The sequence below is a fragment of the Anomaloglossus baeobatrachus genome, chromosome 2 (genome assembly GCF_048569485.1).
Source record: "Anomaloglossus baeobatrachus isolate aAnoBae1 chromosome 2, aAnoBae1.hap1, whole genome shotgun sequence".
In the NCBI taxonomy this organism is placed as follows: domain Eukaryota; kingdom Metazoa; phylum Chordata; class Amphibia; order Anura; family Aromobatidae; genus Anomaloglossus; species Anomaloglossus baeobatrachus.
The window spans coordinates 569,635,359-569,660,357 of record NC_134354.1 but is presented as its reverse complement, the minus strand read 5'-3'; the positions used below and the strand labels follow the sequence as shown (position 1 = coordinate 569,660,357).

Genomic DNA, 24,999 nt, shown 5'->3' with positions numbered 1-24,999 from the left:
ATATCTGACTTCATGGCCATCCCAATCACAATCCATTAAAACATCCTAAATGCCCCAGGGCCAACAACTTAAGCCCGTCCAACCAAATGGAACCCTTTTACATTACCGCTGATCATAACGTCTGTACCCCCAAAAGAAGGTCCAAAACTTCTAACAGAACAGGGCACCTCACCGCTCGAGTCCTGCCCAAACATGAACCAATCAGGCTTGGGGTGCAAACTGCGGCATGCAATACCCTCGGTTAATAGGATGCCTTAAAACAGCCCCAAATACCAAACAAACAACAGACATCTATCCACAAACTGAATAGGTCTTTAACCTGTACCCTGAAATTACCACTGTAAAGCCAACCTGTGGAACACTCATAAAATCACAAGAAGGCGATAGGACACTATACGACCATCAGTCCCAACTGTGTAAAGAAAACCTGTGCCTGGTAAATGGCCTATTGCACACGACTACCATCAAATCACCAAAACGATACTAATGTCGAAATCCCTCAGTACACGAACCTGGCATACAAAACCCAATATGCACAAGGTTTGATGAGCTGACGTTGGCAACCAGCCACACCATGACTTGTGCTGACTTCCCAAACTGTCCCCCCAAAACAAAACCAATGTTGTGTCTCGAGTAGAATGTGTCCCCATGGCACGAAAAACCCACATTAACATCATGACTGTCGGTCCCAAGCCGCGACAGCTCAGGCACCAGCAACACCAAGTGGTACAAATAACCAATGCAGCATTGGATAACAGGCCTGACCCAAATTATCCTCTGCCGATGTACAAATCCCGTCACCTCTCACTAAAGTCAGTTGCTACACAACAAAGGAAACAATCCAAACATGCCTGATATTGAGAGAAGCCATGATCCCAGCCACAACAATATTCTGTAATACATGAAACAGACCTGGAAAAACCCAAACCATATCCCGCAATGACCGTTGGAACCCCGGTCTTTGTGAAATGATCACCTTCCACCCCCTCGGCTGAACCTTACAAATTCCAGAATCCGCAGTATGCCTTCCACTTTTGCTCACTCATATACCAACAAAGACCAATGTAAAACACTGCCAGTGCATATGGCCGTCGGCGAGAAATCCCCGCCCAGAAAGAAGCCTGCCAGCAGCACCTGCTAATCCCCAAGGACCGCACACAATGCCCAAAAACTATCATGGTGCTGAAAACACGAAACAATGGGCAACGCCACAACGTAGACCGCCAACCGGAACTGAAACCTTCCATACTAGCGGGCTCTACTCCAATGCCCATCCATGGTTGCCCAAACAGGCACACCCAACCTGGTGTGGCCAAAACCCATGCAACATTGCACCGTAGCTTGAGCGCCCCAGGATGAAGCACCCCGCTGGGTCCAAAACCAGCCAGAATAAAACCATAGGGGGTTCGGCCCGGCCGCACTTTGTGCCGAAACCCGGAACAGCCAAACTACACCTAAGACAACTGAAAATTACCCAACTCCGAGCAAGCAGGAATCCACCCCATGCTGTATCCATCCGCAGAAACTATACCAGTGAAAGCTCAAACCACACTGGAAACTGACAACAGTGGACAAATATTATCTTATTGAGAGGATAACTCAACCAGCCCACACCGCCATGCCACTGTTCCTCCTGTCAAGAACTGAGGCAGGCCCCTGACCCCGGAAATTTACCAATGAACGGTATTAAGATAAGACACGCTATGACCCCTCACAACCCAACTAGTCTCTACTGCGAGGCAACCCAGCAGTCACTAGAAGGGGACTCCTTATGAACCCAGACCGGCCAGGCTCACGCCTCTACAGCCTGCAACAACGACCCCCCACTGCTTCAATAAACAGGAAAACACTCGTACGCCACCAGTGGTAAACCCAAACAGAGAAATGACTACCAATACATGCCTCTATCAGTGCCACGGGAATTATATACATGTATACCCATACATATACCTTTTTTTTTTTATTAGATATATGAGCTTCATCTCAAATCATTGCACCTGGACCTTACAAAAGCATAGAAGTAACTGCAGGGTCCACAACTACTATAAAATAGACTATTACAACAATCCCAATGACCCCGGCCAACACACCATGTCATTAAACTGTTGGCGTATACACCCCCGACCCCAGAAAATGCAATAACCTCCATAATCGCAGCAACTACTCCCATTCAACATCCAGGAAACATCCCCGAGCTCAAGACCCTTGTCCTGGTCGACCCGCCAGCAGAAGACCACCAAACAATCCCGCAAGGCTTACAACCTTTCCCCATATTAAGCCAGGCCACAATGCCTGTACCAAAGCGCGACTAACTACACGACAACCATAACACTATTGTTACGTAACCCCAGCACCCAAGCGCAACTTGCCAAACCGGCAGAAATGCAAAACAGCACTTGAGCTCGCTACAGGGCCGACAACTTATAATCAACTGTAACCTCCCAGAACCAAGACCTTTAAAAGCAAACTCCCCCCACTACTATCAAAAATACAAACCCAAGTATGCTGCATCACCAACCCCCCCACCTAATCAATAAACAGAGAACGAGGTGCAAGTGAACCATAATTCTTACCAGGCTGACTCCAAGGTGTCCCCGGAACAGCCGTCAGTGATCCTCCGTGCCGAGCAGCCCCAGGCCCCGGGACCTTACTAGCTTCACCGGCAAGGTCGACCGGCTGCCCAGGCTGGAAGCCAACTTCAAGATTGTTGCCGACCCAGAGCAGTAGTTAGGCAGCTCCGGCTGCTCCTCCGTCATGCTTCTGTCAGTCGTCCTACACAGGCCCTGCACGGCTGCGCAGACCGCACTACATGTCGGCCTTCAGTCACATGACCTAACCGTCGGGCCATGTGACGAAGACGTCAGGGCATGTGACTGTGGCGCCAGACCACGAGACCGTGTCCCATGGCCGCACCGCCCGCGCCCCTGCTCAGCACTGGAGTTCTGGGCCTAGCTCGACCCTGTGCCCCGCTGTGCACCTGCACCATGCAACGATCGCTGCTGTCCAGGATCCTACACCGGCCCTGCACTACTGCGCAGGCCGCAGCCGCTGCCCGAAAGCACGCACCGGCCCTGCGCGGATGCGCAGGTCGCACTTCCGGGTTCGCCGTCCGGTCACATGACCGCACCGACGTGACCACATCATCCATACGCCGGGGCCAAGTGACTGCGACGCCGGACCACATGACCGCGCCGCGGGTCACGTGGCCGCGCCGGCCACATCACCATGCCAACCCCACGCCGCAACAGAGATTGGCGATAACGTCACTCACCTCCTCGTCGCTGTACTCTCCCCGGCGTTGCCTCCTCCGACGTCCTCGCTGCTGCTGCTCGGGATCACGCACCAGCCCTGCCCGGACGCGCAGGCCGCACTTCCGGGTTCGCCGTCCGGTCACATGACCGCACCGACGTGACCACATCATCCGGACGCCGGGGCCAAGTGATTGCGACGCTGGACCACATGACCGCGCCGCGGGTCACGTGGCCACGCCGCCCTCATCACCCAATCAAATGTCCCTATAACTCCTGTAGCCCCACCTCCTGGTTTCCCGCCCAAAATAGCTCACACCTTAACCCTTTGCTATACCCTCTGGCCTAGCATCCCTCCTAGTCATGTTGCTCTTCCTTGAGCCCCTTTGGGGCAGCAGTCCGGGCTGTCTATAGCGCCGGTTCACATATGGCGTTGACGAGATCATCAGCGCATGTCAGCTATCATAGCTGACATCATACTTTATCACCCACTATCACTACTAGTACCTATTGTAGGTGTTTAACCCACCTGATGCCGCAGAGCTATAGTGATATTGATCGGCATAGCTCTTCTCTGCTCCGATCGACACAATATGATTGCCACAGGGTCACCCAGGTACCGTGGCCTGTGAGATCCTGTTTTGAGCAGGACCTGAAAGACGTGTGCACATTGGAATATATGAAGAAGGGAGCAGTGTCTGCCAGACAGGTCTGTGGTCTGCAGCAAGTCCTCTGGCGGGCTGTATGTGGCCCACGGGCCATATGTTGTGCAGGCCTATTGTACGATTTAAACACAATGAAAATAAGGCCATACCATATTATTATAGACTGGGGATACACAAAATTATGTTCCCTAGACGGATACAATCTTCAAATAAACACAGGACTACAGGACGTATGAGTACCAAATTAAATGAAAAGAAAATAATTGAGAGGATATGTATAAAAAGTTTATTATTATTCACAAATTAATCACAGAAAAAAAAAATCACATTGAATAAAAGGAGGGATGGGTACAACAATGTGAGGGTGCGGATAGCACTGTACGTTATTACAGCAAAAGGAGTACAACCCCCCTGCCACCAAACTCAATGATAATAAAAATGAACCTTTATAAATACAATAAATATAACACACCAAGAGTCAGGGAGGGACAAAGTCAACCATGTGCAACACCTGTTGCTACTAGTAGAAAGTGAGTCCCACATTGACCACTACACGAGGAAAGTTGAGAGTATAAAAAGGTTTAAGCAGCGGTATGGAAAAAAGTTCACAATCGTAGAAAAATCCACAAATAATTACATGGCGTAAAGTGCATAGTGATTTCTACATTACCTGTGTGATATGAGCAGTTTGGTGGAGAGCAGGGAAGGAGCCCCAACGACTGTTTCGCTGTGCAATCAGCTTTTTTCATACTCTTACCTTTTTTCATGTAGTGGTCAATGTGGTACTCACTTTCTAGTATCAATAGACAATGCACATGGTTGACTTTATGTCCCTCCCTGACCCTTTGGTGGGTTATATGTATTGTATTTGTATTGGTCCATTTTTTACTATCATTGAGTTTGTTTGTGGCGGGGGGGGGTGGTACTCTTTGTGCTGTAATTATGTACAGTGCTATCCACACCCTCACATTGTTCTACCCATCCCTCCTGTTATTCAATGTGAAATTTTTCTGTGATTAATTTGTGAATAATAAAAAAACTTTTTTATACATACCCTCTCAATTAGTTCTTTTCATATAATTTGGTACTCATACTTCCTGTCCTCTTGTGTTTATTATTCTATTGTACAATTTTCCTGACATCTTACAGTAAATTTCATGGCCCGTAAAAAGCTTCCAGCACAGGAAAAAGGTATCATTGTAAAAACACAACAGTTAGGAGAAGGATACATAATAATATTCAAGGCATAAGCTATATCATGGAACACTATGAAGACCATCATCAAGAAGTGGCTTAAATTTGGCACAACAGTGACCTTACCTAGAGCCTCAAAAATTGATGAAAAGACAAAGAAAATTGTGCTGAGAGGCTGCCAAGATGCTGCAGTCATTTTTGTCAATTGCTAGTTGTGTGCAGTACAGTATGTGACAACAATTCCCTTTATGTATAGCTAGCTTGTGTGGTGGTATGGTGGTAAGACGGAACCTTTTATTACAAAGAAAAAACATCCAAAATCTTGGTAATGTATTGCCAAATTTACATCAAGTCTGCCAAAAACGTGTTGTTGTTGTTGAGACCAAGGTTGAACTTTTTTTGTCCATAATTCCTTGAAGTATTGTAGGTTTGGTGCAAAGCCAACACTGTTGCTCATCCAAAGAGCACCATATCCACATTGAAGCATGGTGGAGGTAGCATTGCACTTTCGGGATGTTTTTCAGCATCTGGAACTAGGGCGTCGGCCAAGTTGGAGGGAATTATGAACAGTTCCAAACATCAGTGAATTATGCATGAAAACCTTTAGGCTTCTTCTAAACAGCTGAAGATGAAGAGGAATTTTACCATTCAGTAACACAATGACCCTAAGCATACCTTCCAAATCAACAAAAGACTGGCTTGCCCAGAAAAAGATCAACGTTTTGGAATAGCAATGCCAAAACCCAGATCTGAATCCAGTCTGAGAGATTTGGAGCACTACTGCCAGGAAGAGACTATCAATTCTAGAAATGCCATGCTGATAAACTCCTGCCCAATGCTGTCATAAGTTCACAAGTGATACAAATTATTAGTTTAATGATGTTGATATTATACAACCACATGATATAAACTTGTTTTTTTTATTTTTTTTTCCATCCAAAAAGATTTCAGTTTGCTCTTCAATTGAATTGTAAAGATTAAATAATGACAATAAAAGGTGAGAAAAGTTCTGAAATAATTTTTCACATCACAAAAAACTTACATTTTAACAGGGGTGTGTAGATTTTTTGATATTTACTGTAAAAAAATGGATAGTTTAACTAAAACAAACCTTCTGATTTTCTTCAATTTCTTTCCTCATTTCTTGGTTCAATGCAATTCTTGTTAAAGATCTATAAAAAAAATATATATATATCAATAATAATTAACATGTAAAATGTAGATGTTCCAGGACAGATACAAAATAATTAACGTTTCCATGCAAAATTCCAAACGAGACATTAGATTTATTGGTCATATTTCAATCTTCCTGTTAGAGACCTGTAAGGTGAAATTAAAAAAAAAAAAAAAGGAATTTCTCCTAAAATCGGGAAAAAAATAAGTAAAATACTTTACTAAAAGTTGCAAATTTTTCTCTACTGTAGCCAATTTCTTAAATGATGTTGTCTACAATGAACCACCCCTTTTTTAAAATGAAATAGTAAAAAAAATTACAGTAAATTAAACAAAATCCTCACCTTCCACATAGGCGCTGTGAGCGCTGCAGCCAATCATCGGCTGCTAATCTGAAGGAAGTGGGAGTTCAGCAGCCCAATAACAAATGCTGATTGGCTGCAGGCTGTGCGAGGTGTGAAAATTATTTTAATTATTTTGTTTTAAAGAGGAAACTTACTTCATTTCAAAAGTTATCCAGGTAGTGGACAGTCCCTTAAAGGGAACCTGTCACCTACAATATGCATTCTGACCTATCAGCAGACGCATGTGTGCCCTAATTACACCTCCCTACCCATCCTTGTGTTGTAAAATTGTATAATATGAAAGTAATAAAAAAAAACGTTTTATTACCTTCATATTTCCTATGTAGATTACAGAGCCGCTGGCCACAGGGGCGGCGCCTTACCCTATGGACGTCTGCATACTTTCCGTGGTATCACGCCCCTGTAGGCGTGATACCATGGAGTCACATGAGCGACGTCCCAGTCACTTATTCTATCCTGCGTGCATTGTGGCAGGCTTCTTTTCCGGGTGTTCACTCGCTGGCTTCAGACGCGTAACTGCGCATGCGCAGTGCGCGTCTGAAACTGACAATGAGAACCTGGAAGAGAAGCCTGCTGCAATGGTAAGTATAAACACCCTCAGGATAGAATGAGCGACGGGGGCATCGCTCATGTGACTCCATGGTATCATGCCCACAGGGGCGTAATACCACGGAAAGTATGCAGACGTCCATAGGGCAAGGCGCCGCCCCTGTGGCCAGCGGCTCTCTAATTTACATAGGAAATATGAAGGTAATAAAACGATTTTTATTACTTTCATATTATACAATTTTACAACACAGGGATGGGTAGGGAGGTGTAATGAGGGCACACATGCGTCTGCTGATAGGTCAGATCGCATATTCTAGGTGACAGGTTCCCTTTAATTATATGAGTTTCCAATATGAGTGCTATAATAATGCCTACTAGGGTGGTCATCAAGAATATTTAGATTCAACAGGACATTGTTTCGCAGTGTTAGGCGAGCTTTGCACGTTGCGACATCGCAAGCCGATGCTGCACTGTCGCACGCGATAGTCCCCGCCCCCGTCGCAGGTACGATATCTTCTGATAGCTGGCGTAGCGAAAATTATCGCTACGCCAGCTTCACATGCACTCACCTGTCCTGCGACCGTCGCTCTGGCCGGCGAACCGCCTCCTTGCTAAGGGGGCGGGTCGTGCGGCGTCATAGCGACGTCACACGGCAGGCAGCAATAGCGGCGGAGGGGCGGAGATGAGCAGGATGTAAATATCCCGCCCACCTCCTTCCTTCCGCATTGTGGCCGGCGGCAGGTAGGAGATGTTCCTCGCTCCTGCGGCTTCTCACACAGCGATGTGTGCTGCCGCAGGAACGAGGACCAACATCGTACCTGTCGCAGCACCGGCATTATGGAAATGTCGGAGCCTGCACCGATGATACGATAACGACGCTTTTGCGCTCGTTCATCGTATCATCTAGGATTTACACACTACAACATCGCAAGTGACGCCGGATGTGCGTCACTTTCGATTTGACCCCACCGACATCGCACCTGCGATGTTGTAGTGTGCAAAGCCGCCCATATTGGAAACGAGAGATAATAAATACCTTATTGATTAGTCTGGGAAAGCTTGATAAAGAGCTACTACATGATCTGTAATGGTCATTATTCAAGTAAAGATTAAAAGAAAAATACAGACAAGAAATTAAGGGAGCGATTACATAAATGACTATTCCAATATGTTCTCTCCTGTTATCACATGTACAATAGTTCAAAAGGTAAGTTTTACTTTAAAGGCATCTTCAAGCCCTGGGAATATTTTCGACAAGCACTACAGCTTCTTGAATTCTAACAGCGTGTGATATAGACACTGGTAGGATTCAGCTATGTATGCTGGTTTTGATGTTTGATGTGACTGCAAGTATGCATTTACATAGACAAGATCACATGTCAACTGGATATTCAGCCACATTTCTTAAAGGGAACCTATCATATGATTTGTCCCCTATAACCTGCAGCCATCAAATGTATGCACTCATATATACAGTATTCTAGAATACTGTATATAAGTGCCAAAGCCGCTCTGTATAAAATAAAAAACATCTTTTATTATACTCCCCTGCGCGGCGATCCGGTCCACTGGGTGTCACTGCTCTCTGTCCGACGCCTCCTCTCTTCTTTCAATCGCCGTCCTCCTTCCCTGCTCTGTGTGGATGATGCGTTCAACGTCATCCACGCAGAGGTCTCCATTGCATTCCTGCACATGCGCATGTCTCTCTGCCCTTCTGCAGGCAGTGCAAAATACTGTAATGTGCAGGCATGGGGAAAAGTCAGAGACTGCCAAAACATGCACTCTAAAATGTTTTGATATTCCCTCAGCAGGGCAGAGAGAAGTGCACGTGTGCAGGAGTGCAACGGAGGACTCTGTGTGGATAATGTAGGACACGTCAGCCACACTGAGCAGGAAAGGAAAATGTCGATCATAAGAAGATGGGCGTCGCTGGTCTTGTTCCAGCGTCTCCTATCGGACCCCGACCACCCTGTAGGGGATTTTAATAAAAACTGTTTTTTATGTTATACAGAGCGGCCTGGGCTCTTATATTCAGAATTCTAGAATACTGTATAAGGGTAACTGGTGGTGGCCGCAAGTTATAGGACAAATCTGATGACAGGTTCCCTTTAATAGTAAATTGACATTGGGTCCGTATGGCCTATATGCTTATATGGTAGGATACGTCTGAACCTTCAGTCATAGCTAAATGTCAGGACATCATCCCAATGTATACTGTTCATAAGTCTGAGGCAGTGTTCATAGAGCCTTAAGGCCCCCATATACATTAGACTAATGTTGATATCAATATTTTTGGCTGACTGTCTAATGAGTATGGTCGCGCCAGCTGACTGATGGTCAGGGTTGATATCGATCAGTTTTTTTTCCGGAGACAAGCTACCAGCTAACGTGTCAGCTGTCGGTTATCTCAAAGAGAAAACAGGAGTGCTCATTGGGCTGAGCGCTCCGGTGTATGGGAGTGTCGGCTGAGATGGCTGTCATCCACAAAATCAACCGAAGCATCTAAGCTGTATAGCCAGCTTTATTCTCAGTATATATGGCACCAGACATACTTATATTGGCGTTAAAGGGGTTCTCCACTACTGTACAATTTTATATTAGTGGGTTCAAGGAATTGTAAGGAAAAAAAAAGAAAAAAGTATAATCACATCCTGGACTGGTGCTGCGCCGAAGTACTCCATACCTTACCGATAACACCAATCCCCCTGACATTAACATCCAGCAGGGGAATTGTGACTGCTGTGGTCGCTGTTTGGCTGCTGCATTCTCATTCCATCTGAACAATTTCTGTCCATTAAAATTAACTTTAGTATTGCAGAACCTCATACTGACACCTAGTAGGTGCCTATGTTACAATTCGGTTTTAAAAATGTAGCCTATTGAAAAACCCCAAAGGATAGTATTGGCTACACTTTTTCACTTGTAAGCGCCATGGAATTAATGGCGCTATAATAATAATTAATAATAATAATTGTATGGTTTGCTGTGCATTACCTTTATCTGTACGGTCATCCAATAATAATAATTTTATCTCATATTTTACTAAACATTTCTAAGAAACAGGCACCCTTTCACTAGTCTGCATTAGAGCAATCATTCAAGGGCAAGAAAAAAAAAAAAGTTTCCTTCTTTTCCACTGTAAGAGGAATAAGACTTTGTCTGCATTGTTTATCATTTTATTTATTCTGTAACAACCGGCAGACTGCATGAATAACTCATACTCCGCTCTATTTAGGATTCACACAGTGCCCATTTCCTCCAGGGCTCGCACTGTTAGCAGTATTGTCAAATCGTATCATGTACTTTCTGCTCTTTAGTACAAGAGACAATGGAATACTTTGCTGCGAGTCTCGGCAGCCCAGAAGTGGTCGAGTGCAAATGGACTCCCAATCCACACGTGTGAAAGGATCTTGAAGGTAGAAAGTCAAGTAAAGGTTGGGGGCTAAATACAAGGAAGCAAAAGCCTTCCCTATGTTTAATATTTCAGTTCACAGGAAAACAAAAGATCTACACCTACAAAATTAGAGTGAGTTATCTGCCATTTAATGTCATTTTCCCATATTCAGAAAGTTGTAGGCAAAGTGCGAGTCAGTTGTGAACCTTGGTAGACACTATAAGCATTAACTTTTAGATTTCTGTGTGTGACTTTTTGCATCCTTTTTGCAGTTCTCTTTTCCTTGCTAGACTTACTTTTCGCACTTATCAGAAATGAAACTGGCAGAAAAAAGAAAAGTGCCGCATAACCCAATATATGAAAAAGAAAAAAGCATTAAGGTCCAATCGAAGGTTCTCATCTTATATTATAATGTTGTGTATAGCCACAACCAACAATGAATCACACACAGTGGTAAATTCAGGAACACAATTTTTGCACGTCTCAATATAGGATCGATAGTGGTCCGATACTCCCAAAACCGAAATTGGCTGGTCTTAGCTCTGGCAGCGGTCTGATGTAAACAGTCGTGGATCAAAACAGATGCGTTACCAGTTTAGTGGCCGCGGCCGGGTACTGCACATCAGCTGTACATTAAAAGGGAATGGTTTAATTCAGGTCTGGGCACTGGTTTAAGTTAAGCCTTTATACTGTCTACAGAATGTGTGCAGACAAGTAAGCATTTTGACTAAAATGGTAAAAATGGCATCTCACCTTACAAAAGATAAGCCATCACATGACTCTATACACCTAAAATTTAAATCATTTTGGGTTTCGGAAAATGGCGACAGCCCATAATAATTTTTTTTCAAACTTCTAATTATTTTTTTTGTCAACTATAGTAATCGAAAAAAAAACAAAAAACTGGACATGTTGTACTGATGAGAAGAATCATATTGCCAGATCATTTTATCACACAATGTGCACTGTAAAAACAACGCCTCAAAAAAAAATCTAATAATTGCAATTTTTTTTTACTATTTCACAGCACTTATAATTTTTTTCACGTTTCCCAATACGCTATGTGGCAAAATGATTGCGGTCATTCAAAAGTACAACTCATCCTACAAAAAAATGTCCTCACATGTCTATGTGAATAGGAAAATATGAAAGCGCAAATACAGCGGTTGGCCGCTTCGTGAAGTTAAATCGGAAAATTGTGACATGTATTTGTGCATTTGTATTTAGCCCCACTCAGTCAATATTTTGTAGGACCACCTTCTATTGCAATTACTGCTGCAAGCCTTTTGGGGTATGTCTCTACCAGCTTTTCCCCCTCAGAGGCTGAAATGTTTGTCTATTCTTTACAAAATAGCTCTAACAGTGAGATTGTTGGATGGATAGCTTCTGTGAACAGCTATTTTACACCGGGCCATTCAAGTAAATCTGAGAAAAAGGAGCGCAAATAGGGTCTTACCAGATATAGATTTTCAATATGCATTATATTACACTCACCTAATGGGGTTGTGAAAGTCACAATCCCTATGAAGGCTTGTAAAGTAATGGCAGCTACCGAAGCCTCACGTGGGTTAAATATTCAGTAATGGAGAGGAAAAGCGGGGTTAGTGACACGCTGCTGGCGAATGAAGATATTGTTGATAATTAATAATTTTCTTTCATTTCATAGGTCTACACATTTCAGGGCTTAAGTCCCCTTCTTCAGGACCAGTAGGAGGAATCAATAATACATCTAGATATTGTTGATTATTAATAATTTTCTTTTATTTCATAGGTCTACACTTTTCAGGGCTCAAGTTCCCTTTCTTCAGGACCATAAGGAGGACTTGAGCCCTGAAACGTATAGACCTATGAAATAAAAGAAAATTATTAATAATCAACAATTTATTCATTCGGCGGTAGCGCAGGACTAACCCCATTTTTCCTATCCAGCACCGGGCCATTCAAACATATGAATATGCTCCATTGTAGCTATGGCAGCATGTTTAGGGTCGCTGTCCTGTTGGAAGGTGAACCTACACCCCAGTCTCAAGTCTTTTATACCGTCTAACAGGTTTTCTTCAAGGATTGGCCCGTACTTGGCTTCATCTATCTTCCCTTCAACTCTGACCAGTTTCCTGTCGATGCTGAAGATAAGCAACCCCACAGCATGATGCTGCCACAACCGTGATTGATGGTGGTGATAATATTTTCAGGTGATGTGCACTGCGGGACAATCCTTGAAGAAAACCTGAAAAATGTGAAACACGTACCAGAAAAATCACGTACATTTAAAATTATAAGATTTTTAACTCACCCAGCTCCAGCGATGCTGTCTTCAGCCGCTGCTGTCTCTGCTTCCAGGCTGGCTAATTATGTTTATGAATATGCACTGCACAGCCGACCTGGAAGTAGCTGCAGAGGGGAGACAGCGGTCGCCGGAGACAGCAGAGCCGGAGATATCAGCATCACAGATAGCAGAAGCGTGGACAGGCAAGTATAAGTGCCTGATCTCCGTGTATTATCACAGATGGCACACGGAGATCACACATGTGCAAAAATCATGACACACGGAGGGACATACATACCTTTAGCACATCAGTGAAAAACGTGTGTTACATAGACCACTGGGAACTAACTTGGGAGTTACCGAACCGCTCAGTAGCTCAGTTGCTCTCGATTAATTCTATAGCTAACTCTGGAGTGGTTGGAACTGGATAGAGATGGGAATAATACTTCAACCTCCTTTCTAACCAATATTTTCCTCACTATACTAGACATCAAAATGCCCTCTCCCAAGTCTTGGACTCTTTTAGGAAAGCCAGGGTATACACTTTGGACATTTTTTTTTTTTAGGTACAAGACTTGGACTACAAAAAAAAAAAATAATTGTTCATGCCTTAGATGTGCGTGTGGTACTATAGTTACTAGGGCCAAGATAAAAGTACTGTATATTAATAATATCATAACATGAGGCCAGAGTAACCAAAGTCCATTGCATTCAAAACTATTTAGCCTTTACCTTTATGGTGATGCTCTGCTCACCCAGCCAAGACTATGGAGTCGGTAAGCCAAACTTTCAACTTCGACTCCTCAATTTCCCTTGCACCGACTCAGACTCCTGCATATATAGCTATAGTTAATGGAAACATTTATTGTAGTACATGAACATGTGTATGTGATCAGTCATTTAATATTTTTTATGATACAATAAATCAAGATATTTGGATAGAACATAAAATATATTTATTGGAATACAACTTTAGAACACAAAAAACTGTAATAAATTGTAAGTATGTAATACACTATGTAATATACAGTAGATTGCATATATATCTTGTGCGTGTATGTATGTATATATATATATATATATATATATATATAAAACACATTGTATTACATAGTTACAATTTATTAAAGTTTGTGTTCTAAAGTTGTATTCCAATAAATATATTTGATGTTCTATCTAAATATCTTGATGATTGTATCATAAAAATGATTAAATGTCTGATGTTCACATTGTACTATAATAAATTTTTCACTTAAATATAAGCATTATACTAAATGTTATTATTTAGTATGTTTTTTGTTGAAAACTTTTTTTGCCACTTACATAGTGTTATATATAACACTATATAATAAACTATGTAATATACTATGTAAATGGCAAAAAACAGTTTTCAACAAAAGCATAGTAAATAACATTTGTGCAGTCTATGAATTTGTTCTAAGAAATAGAATTGCCTCCATCAGATCCTCCTTCATAGATGACCTCAAATCTGACCTAATAATTTTAAGGCTAGAGAACAACCTTTCTACAGTAACTTGGGTTGGAGGCAAAGCCGTAACCACATAGGCAACATCTCTAACAATTTCCGGGTATAAAGGAATTGCCTCGTGCACAGTCAGTTTTGATGAACGGTTGAATTTTTCTATTTCTTTAAGAGCAAGTGAAAAATTTTACTGAAATAAGGTCAGTCTGCTGCTATAGGAGACGGAGTGAAATCTTTTTCCTTGCGGCAACGCTTTGCCTGCTCCATGTCATCCAAATACTTGTCAAAGTTAAACTCCTCATCTGATGAGGATGAAGATATGGCAGCAGTAGCACTGTCAGACCCTAAGTCCTCTTGCGCCTGGCAGTCCTGTAGCCACTCATCCTAACTGCTACTTCACTCAAAGCTTCTTTTCCTTTAGTAAGCTGTTGATCATCAAGCAGTATACGATGACTTGGGTCCACATAAACAGCTGCCAGAAGAATTTTATTTTCCAATAGCTGTGTCTCTCTCCATTTCATTGAAGCAGAAATGTCATCTGCGATTAAACTTCCTCTTTGGGACAGGCAAAATAGCAAGTTCTTCCACTGCCTTATGAAAATGCCAGGAGTTAAATCCTCAGCTTGTAATTTTTTAGTCACGGTAAATGGGTGATTAAGCAATTCCTTCAATTCAGCCACCTGTGTCCATTGACCTTCATTTAATGTTACTTGAGGGTTCACCATATCTATAAGAAATTATTTTAGTTCAAGCAATCGCTCAGTCATTAAATAAGTGCTGCCTCACCGAGTGGCTTGATCAACAATTGCCCCTTTCCCAGCACGTCTCTTCAAGATGGAATCAATTTTAGGGGTTCTGGCGGCAATAATCAACTTCCTCACTTTTCCAATTAGATTTCCAGCATGTTCGCCCAGTTTCACACATCCGGCTTTTCGCCGGTTTGGCTGATGCGGCGCACGCCAGTACAGTACGATACAGTACAGTGGCAGCGCTGCAACTTCTGGGTCACATGCCCCGGTCACATGACAGCATGTGACCGGCGTTTGTCGCTCTGCTACTGTACTGTATACACTGTACTGGAGTGCGCCGCATCCGCCAAACCGGCGAAAAGCCAGATGTGTGAAACCGAGGTCCCTCTTGCAGACTCTCTCTAATTGCCAGCTGCAGCATGTGCACAAGACAGCGCATGTGATGAATATGAAAGTGTTTTGAAGCAGCTTCAACAAGATCATCTAATCCTAAAGTATCATTTTGCTGTTCTTCTGTTGTAATATGTGCTTGTTCCTCAGTTACATGAACAGCACTGTGGTCTTCCATCTCTAACATACTAAACCCGAAATTTTCTTCTAGCTGTTGTTCATTAGTCTCATTCATCAGTCTAATTGTACTTATCAAGTTTGAAGCATTGTCCTTTACAATAGCAAGAACCTGTTCTTTTTTGAGTTCGTAGTCTTGCAGAACTTTTTCCACTAAGGCCTGGAGAAACTGGCCGGTATGATAAACTTTACTATCTTTTACTGCCAGTGTCTTGCTAACAATTTCTTTCTTGTTACAAACATATCGAACATTGATGGCAAAATAATTCAGTGAAATGCAGTGACTCTGGCATCCCAGCAAAGGCAATGAGTTTCAAGATAGGACATTCAGACACATCGTTTTGTGAGGATCCTCACAAAGAATAAGCATGTCAGTTTGTGTGGCCTTTTTCTTATCTGCTTTTGCTATTGAAAGCATTATTTACGAGTTCAAAAACCTTTCAGGTGATGCGTTTTTTTTAAAAAGCTGATCTGCTTTTGCAGCTGAAAGACGTATCCTCAAAAAACACAGCAAAAACGCTGTGTGTGAATGTAGCCTTAGAGCAGGAATAGAACAGCCATTTATAGGACATTTCATAACTTTGCCAAATTCCTATGAAAAAATATTCAACACATTCTGCATTGAATCGCTGTACCCAATTTATTATATATTTTAGGAGTCGGAGTCGTTGCATTTTATACCGACTCCGACTCCACCAAAATGAGCTCAACTCCACGACTCCGACTCCACAGCCCTGCACTCAGCTATTGGTTTTGGTCTTGCACTAGCCATTTCAGACTTTTTAATAACTGGAATCACTAAATATTTTTTTGTGTGTATACTTTGGTCTGCGTTTTTTATATTCAGATTTTAGTTACAGGTCAAAAATGGCTTGGGGAACAAAACCAGCAGTCCTGTCAACGTTGTGTATGTGGGGGGGTGGGGGGGTGGGACAGGTTTATTAGAGAAAAAATGTCCCCAATAAAAAAAAAAAAATAGAACATCAAATTGAAACAGAACCGGCGATTATCTCGGGCAATCGTAAACCTGTAACTGCAATCTATTGGGGCCTGTGGGAATTGCTCTTTAAACAAGTTGCCCATTAAGTTCTTGCTGCGGAACGGTTTACCACTTGATGAGGTACAATCTAACTGTTATTTAATGATTACTTATGGTAAAACTGGACCGATAGTGTGCACACATTATAATATAATAAAATAAAAACCAAGGACTTGTCCTGAAATATTCACATTAAAGTCTTCTAAACTTCTAGAATAAATTTAATTATTTGCAGAAATGGGACAGAATCTCATTTACAGCTGGTAGAAGTATTATCACCCTATGCTTTTCTATTGCTCTTCTAAAATGAGATAGAAAACAATTTAAAGCATTTCCTAAAGCAGGACTGTAAAGTGAGTGCAGTGAGTACACTAGCAATAATCTATCCATCTACAGTATTATGTTCTTGCTCTGATAAAGGTTTAAATGGTTCTTTAGCTGCCAGTGCGCTGATGCCAGGGAGCTAGGAACTTGCTCTGCATGCCAATGCATACATCTATACATAGTGACAGTAAGGACATGCTAAGTGCTAGAAAACGCTCATCCTAAATCTCCACTGAACAAGAGACAGCAGAAAAGACAATTAAGGTCAAATGCAGTAAATTGAAAGAACCAAAATGTCATCACGAATGGTTTTACGGAGTACATTTACATTTATTGGCCTGCAAAAATATTTAACCATGAGGAATATGGAGCTGTAAAGAAAGGAGGAGACCGATTATACACAGAATTACTGTTTGCAAAAGCAGCAAGGACACAGACCATAAAATTCTCATTTTTGACTGAATGAAATGCCAGGGTCATTCTACTGACTCTATAAAACATCTATAGCAAACAAGCCCTGGGATTCTAAAAAAAAAGTGAATACATATATCAATGTAGATATACGAGACAATATATTAGAGGAAAAGTACATAACACGTTACAATAATAAAAGGTCTACAGCAAAAATCCTATCAATCCACATGTAACAAAATGTAATAATCTATATACTGTATTGTCTGGAATTAAGGAGCATGCACAGGTGAGAGTTTAAAGGGAAGTGTTAATCTCAGTGAGCTCAGGGTGTGTAGTAAAGATATACATCCAATCCTCGAAAATCTAATAAGTATAATGAATGTGAATACGGAACATATCATTGATTTATCCTCAAATTATTCATGCATTTATAGGGTTAATTAAAAGATCATAAATGTAACAAATGCAGCAACATCACAGGGTATAATCTTAAAGGGAACCTGTTGCAAAAAAAATGCATTTAATCATCAGATATAGTGCTGGCCAAAAGTATTGGCACCCCTGCAATTCTGTCAGATAATACTCAGTTTCTTCTTGAAAATGATTGCAATCACAAATTCTTTGGTATTATTATCTTCATTTAATTTGTCTTCAATGAAAAAAAAAATTGTCATAAAGCCAAATTGGATATAATTCCACACCAAACATAAAAAAAGGGGGTGGACAAAGGTATTGGCACTGTTTTAAAAATCATGTGGTACCTGTGGCACCTAACAGGTGTTGGCAATAACTAAATCACACTTGCAGACAGCTGACATGGATTTAAGTTGACTCAACCTCTGTCCTGTGTCCTTGTGTGTACCACATTGAGCATGGAGAAAATAAAGAAGACCAAAGAACTGTCTGAGGACTTGAGAATCCAAATTGTGAGGCAGCAATCTCAAGGCTACAAGTCCATCAACAAAGACCTGAAAGTTTCTGTGTCTACAGTGCGCAGTGTCATCAAGAAGTTTAAAGCCCATGGCACTGTGGCTAACCTCCCTAGATGTGGAAGGAAAAGAAAAATTGACGAGAGATTTCAACGCACGATTGTGCGGATGGTGGATAAATACCCTCGATTAACATCCAAACAAGTTCAAGCTGCCCTGCAGTCCGAGGGTACAAGTGTCAACCCCTACTATCCGTCGGCGTCTGAATGAAAAGGGACTGTATGGTAGGATACCCAGGAAGACCCCACTTCTTACCCCGACACATAAAAAAGCCAGGCTGGAGTTTGCCAAAACTTACCTGAAAAAGCCTAAAACGTTTTTGAAGAATGTTCTCTGGTCAGATGAGACAAAAGTAGAGCTTTTTGGGAAAAGCCATCAACATAATAGTTTACAGGGAAAAAAAAAAAAAAAGGCATTCAAAGAAAAGAACACGGTCCCTACAGTCAAACATGGCGGAGGTTCCCTGATGTTTAGAGGTTGCTTTGCTGCCTCTGGCACTGGACTGCTTGACCGTGTGAATGGCATTATGAAGTCTGAAGACTACCAACTAATTTTGCAGCATAATGTAGGGCCCAGTGTGAGAAAGCTGGGTCTCCCTCAGAGGTCATGGGTCTTCCAGCAGGACAATGACCCAAAACACACTTCAAAAAGCACTAGAAAATGGATTGATAGAAAGCACTGGAGACTACTAAAGTGCAAGGAGTCCAGATCTGAATCCCATAGAACACCTGTGGAGAGATCTCAAAATGGCAGTTTGGAAAAGGCACCCTTCAAATCTCAGGAACCTGGAGCAGTTTGCCAAAGAAGAATAGTCTAAAATTCCAGCAGAGCATTGTAAGAAACTCATTGATGGTTACCGGAAGCAGTTGTTCGCAGTTATTTTGGCTAAAGGTTGTGCAACCAAGTATTAGGCTAAGGGTGCCAATACTTTTGTCTGGCCCATTCTTGGAGTTTTCTGTGAAATGATCAATGATTTGATTTTTGTTTCATTTCTCTTTTGTGTTTTTTCTTTGCAAACAAAATAAATGAAGATAATAATACCAAAGAATTTGTGATGGCAATCATTTTCAAGAAGAAACTGAGTATTATCTGACAGAATTGCTGTGGTGCCAATATTTTTGGCCAGCACTGTATGGGGATAATCTGCAGGTTAAAAAGGAACCTGTCACATGAGTTGTCACCTAGCTGTGGCCAGGACCTGTATGCACTTATATACAGCATTCTAGAGTACTGCATATAAGAGCCCAGGTTGCTCTGTATAGCATAAAAAAAACCTTTATTATACTCAAATGGGGGGCAGTCTGGTCTGATGGGTGTTGCTTCCTACCTTCTTGTGATCGCCGTCCTCCTTCTCGGCTCCGTTTGGATGATGCGTCCTATGTCATCTACATAGATTCCTGCATTGTCCTGCTGAGGGTAGATTAAAGTATTGCAGTGCACATTTGCTCTTTGGCCTTTCCTTTGCGCCTGCGTATTACAATACTTTGCTTTGCCCTCAGTAGGGCAGAAAAAAGTGCGCGTGCGCAGGAGCCCAATAGCGTGGATGACGTAGGATGCGTAATCCACATGAAGCAAGAAGGAGGACGGTAATGGAAAGAAGATAGGAGACATCAAACCCAAGATCAGCAATGCCCATCGGACCCAACCGCCCCTCAAGTGAGTGTAATAAAAGTGGGATATTTTTATGTTATAAAGAGTGGTCTGGATACTTATATACAATATTCTAGCATGCTGTATATAAGAGCTTACTGGTGGTGGCCGCAGATTGTAGAGGAAATATCCGGTGACAGGTTCGCTTTCATAGAATTCTAAAGCCGTGTGGCCGCGGAAATGACAGCCCTGCCACCAGGAGGAAATTAAGTTTATTCCTCCCAGCAGCCTCTGGCTTTCAGTTGTAGGGGCGTAGCTTCAGTCACCACTTAGTGCATAGTGAGTGGCAGCTGTAACCACGCTCCCGAGGACTGACAGCCAGCTCTGTACTGACACCATGCAGAAACAGTTGTCAGTTACTCTCGGGTCGTGCTTATGTCCGCCGCTCAATGAATACAGTGACTAAAGCCGTGCATCTAGGACTTAAAGCCCAAGACTGCCAGGAGGAATAAAGATCATTTCCTCTTTGTAGCGGAGGCTCTAATGGCGGTGGCTACACAACAGCAGAACGCTATTAACATGGAGATTAACCTCATTTTTGCAGGTTAATTGCGTGTTTGTTTGTTTTTTTAACATGACACGTTCCCTTTAAAGTTTCTGAAACATTAAAAAAAAAAAATGTACAACAGACTTGTTGGCATGCATACAAAAAGCAGAAACGAGGAGATAAGCAACGCTGTAAGTCACTGGAAATTAATCTTCTAGGCATACATTTTTCTGCTCATCCAAGAACAAACAAGCCATCATTAGAGGAAGCAGCCTTTCATATCAGCCTGTACTATCAAGCATGATCACTGGGGTGAACACCTTTATTTCTTCATTTCAGACATTAAAATATTCTAGCCTTATGATAATTGGAAACAGAACATGGCAAGCGAGGGCAGAAACAAATCGCACTATTTCTCTACTGCTTATAGATCCTCAAAAAATGTGTCTCCCAATACATAACAATACATAGTTTGTTATTGTCCATAAAAGCAACCAACGCCACAAAAACTGAGCGTATTCGGGTATATGCACACGTTAAGCATTTGTAGACATTTCTGCAGCTCTTGACAAGTAAAACGTTGCCTAAATTACGTGTATTTTTGCATGCATTTTTGATGCGTTTTTTTCCCAGTTACTAGAATGGGTTGAAAAGCAAAAAAGCAGAAAGAATTGACATGCTGCAAATGTGAAACGCCTTAAATTCTGCAAAGTAAAAATAAGCAGCATGTTCAGTAGATAGAAGAAATCTCAATCACTTTGCTAGGACAGTACAATTCTGCAATGATCAACAGCAAAAAAACGGCAATAAAACGCGATGTGTGAACTTTACCCTTACAATTGCTCTTAGCCTGCATCTGTTACCTCTGTCCTGTCCATCTTTAAAGGGAACCTGTCATCAGAAATTTATCTTGAAACCTAAACGTTTTCCCCTCTGAAGCTCCTGGGCTGCATTCTAGCAATGTTCCTGTTGTTTATGTGCCCCCTTTCTGACCAAAATAAAGACTTTATAAAGTGGTACCTTTTTGTATTGAAATCTTGATAATGGTACACGGGGGCGGGCTCTCTGGTGGCCGTTAGTCTGCCTCCTGTCGCTTTAGGCCGTCCCCCATCGCTCCATTTCATATCTCAGGACACCGCCCACTGCGCCCGAGGTGCCGCGCACACGAGGACCGCTGGTCACGTGTGCGCAGGCACGAGGTTATGGGCGGCGCTGAGATTGCATCGCAAGTGCTCGCCCATCATCTCGTGGCCACGCTCTCCCCTCTGCCACCAGCGTTCTGCGCAAGCGCTGGCCAGATGACCCGACGTCACCTCTTTCCCATCTTACCCTGCAGCAAGAAATAGATGGGAGGAGCGGAGCAGGACACCACCGGTTACGAGAGGTGACGTCGGGTCATCTGGCCAGCGCTTGCGCGGAACGCTGGAGGCAGAGGGGATAGGGCGGGCACGAGATGATGGGCGGGCACTTGCGATGCAATCACAACGCCGCCCATAATCTCGTGCCTGCGACACATGTGACCAGCGGTCCTCGCGTGCGCGGCACCTCGGGCGCAGTAGGCGGCATCCTAAAGTATGGAATGGAGCGATGGGGGATGGCCTAAAGCGACAGGAGGCAGACTAACGGCCACCAGAGAGCCCGCCCCCGTGTACCATTATCAAGATTTGAATACAAAAAGGTACCACTTTATAAAGTCTTTATTTTGGTCAGAAAGGGGGTACATAAACAACAGGAACATTGCTAGAATGCAGCCCAGGAGCTGCAGAGGGGGAAATGTTTAGGTTTCAAGCTAAATTTCTGATGACAAGTTCCCTTTAACAGAATACAACACTATTATGTTTATTTGATAATCTTAATGTAGGTGGAAAATTATTTTTTACATATGTTGGGGGTTACCTTTAGTTAATGAGATTGGACTAAGCCTGATCCAAGTTTCAGATTTTTTCTCTTGTAGGAGTGTCTCTCATAGTAATGGAAGTGAGGTCTACGTGTATGTGTATTCCACATCTTTTTCAAGCACCCGCCTGAAAACGCACTGGAGAAATTATCCAAAAAATGAACACATGCACTGCAATCTTATAATAATTTGCTGTGCACATGTTCAGTCTTTGGAACATCGAATAACTGCGTTAGATAGAAAAAAATGTGCAGCGGATCACATAAGTGACCTGGCCTTTCCTTTAGACGGCTTCCAATAGTTTATATCAGAACGTCAAAAAACCTGCCATGGAAAAAAATGATTAAAAAAAAAGAAAAGACGCCATAAAAAGACATTTCAGGACAATAGATACCATTGTATCCTGATGTATCTTCCTCTGGCTAAAACACACTGTGTGCACATACCCTACCACAGGGACCGGGGGAGCAGAATAATAAGAAGGCACTAAAAGATTTATAACATTCTTATAACAGCAATCAAACAGCAGAAAATTGATCAAATATTTTAAATGAAGACTATTTATAAGGAAACCATCAGCACGATTTTCCCTCGTAACCTGTGACGACCACCAGTAAGCTCTTATATACAGCATTACAGAATACTGTATATAAGTGCCCAGGCTTCTGTGTATAACGTAAAACACATATTATATTGTACTCGCCTACGGGCCGTCCGGTCCGCTGGGCATTGTTGGTCTCAGTCCAGCGCCTCCTCTCTTCCTTCCAGCGCCATTCTCCTTCCCAGCTCTGTGTAGATGACGCGTCCTATGTCATCCACACAGACATCCCCTTGCGCTCCTGCACATGTGCGCTTTGATCTGCCCTGCTGAGGTCAGAGCAAACTACTGTAATGCGCAGGTGTAGGGAAAGGTCAAAGACCGCCCATGCATGCTCACTACAGTACATCGATCTGACCTCAGCAGGTGAGTATACAAAGTCATTTTTATGTTCTACAGAGCAGCCTGAGCACGTATATACAGCATTTCAGAATACTGTATATAAGAGCTTACTGGTAGTGACCGCAGCTTATAATAGAAAATCCTGGTGACAGGTTTCCTTTAAGGCCGGAGTTCCACTTGCGCATGACTAGTGCGAGTCTTGCATCGGCATCACCCGGCACGGCCTGACGCTCTCCAGACAAAAGCGCCTCAGCTGCATGGAAATACATGCAGCCAACCTGCTCCTGTCAGCAGTGTGTGTGGCCGTACCGAGTGATACCGATGCGAGACTTACAAGAGTCATGCGCAAGTTGAACTGTACCCTAACTTTGCATTCAGGAAGTAAATGAACAATAACAAAAATAAATCTGTGTGAAGGTGTATATAGGGTTTAAACCGAATGGTATTTAATACAACATACCATCACTGTCAACCTGAAAGCAATCATATAAAGAAATGGAAGATTTTTAAATATTGCCCATCAAATAACATTCTAGCTGCTAAGAACTTGAATATAAACAATTTCCCCAAAAAATAAAAATCTTGTACATCCAGCTGTTCAACTAGCTCCCTGCTAAAGAAAAAGATGTCCATAGTGCGTACAATTACAAAGGACGAGCATAAAAACATGTACAGATCTGTTCACATGCATCTGCTTTTCTGCTGGCTTGCTTGATCTTGAAATAATGCACTGAAGACATTGTTTATTTAGCATTGTATCAATATAGGGAAAGCAATGTCTGTTCTGCAGCCAATTTTAAATTGAAGCCAATGGGATGATGGTTGTTAAAAACAGATACCGGGGCTTAGAAAAGTCAGCAGTTGTAAATTGCCAGGAAAAGAAAAGAGAAACAACAAAATGCGGATTGTACATAGTGTGAAATAAGTCTCATTATAATGTTCATGTATATTCTCTCTTCTGAACACCGGTTTGAAGAGAAAAGATCACCACCAGATTTACAATACAAACTGTATGTACTAACCCCTAAAGCCACGTGCAGACGCAGGGTATTTGGTGAGTTTATCTCGGTATTTGTAGCCAAAACCATGAGTGGGTGAAAAATGCAGAAGCAGTGACGTGTTTCTAATTATGGGGACCAGATATGCACTTGTTAGATTGCAAGAGCTTTAGCCCCAAGCTGTAAATGTACAACTGCAAAGAGTTAAGCCTGCTTTACACCTTACGATCCAGCATACGATATCGTATGCGATCGTAACCGCCCCCATCGTATGTGCAGCACGTTCAATTTGTTGAATGTGCCGCACAAACGATTAACCCCCGTCACACGTACTTACCCGTCCATACGACCTCGCTGTGGGCGACGAACGTCCACTTCCTGGAGTGGGAGGGACGTTCGACGTCACATCGACGTCACGCGGCAGCCGGCCAATAGAAGCGGAGGGGCGGAGCTGAGCGGGACGTAAACATCCCGCCCACCTCCTTCCTTCAGCATTGCTGGCCGGGAGCCGCAGGACGCAGGTAAGATCTGTTCATCGTTCCCGGGGTGTCACACACTGCGATGTGTGCTACCCCGGGTACGATGAACAATCTGATGTTCAATAATAA

At 42.7% G+C, this 24,999-nt stretch overlaps 1 protein-coding gene across 1 annotated transcript in view; it reads right to left on the bottom strand.

Moving 5' to 3' along the window:
- The window catches only part of UGGT2 (UDP-glucose glycoprotein glucosyltransferase 2), a 518,153-nt gene that overhangs the window by 356,325 nt on the left and 136,829 nt on the right, over positions 1-24,999 (bottom strand). Inside the window, exon 10 of the mRNA XM_075336749.1 lies at positions 6,219-6,279. Within this exon, the coding sequence (XP_075192864.1) occupies positions 6,219-6,279 (61 nt within the window). The remainder of the gene's footprint in view (positions 1-6,218; positions 6,280-24,999) is intronic.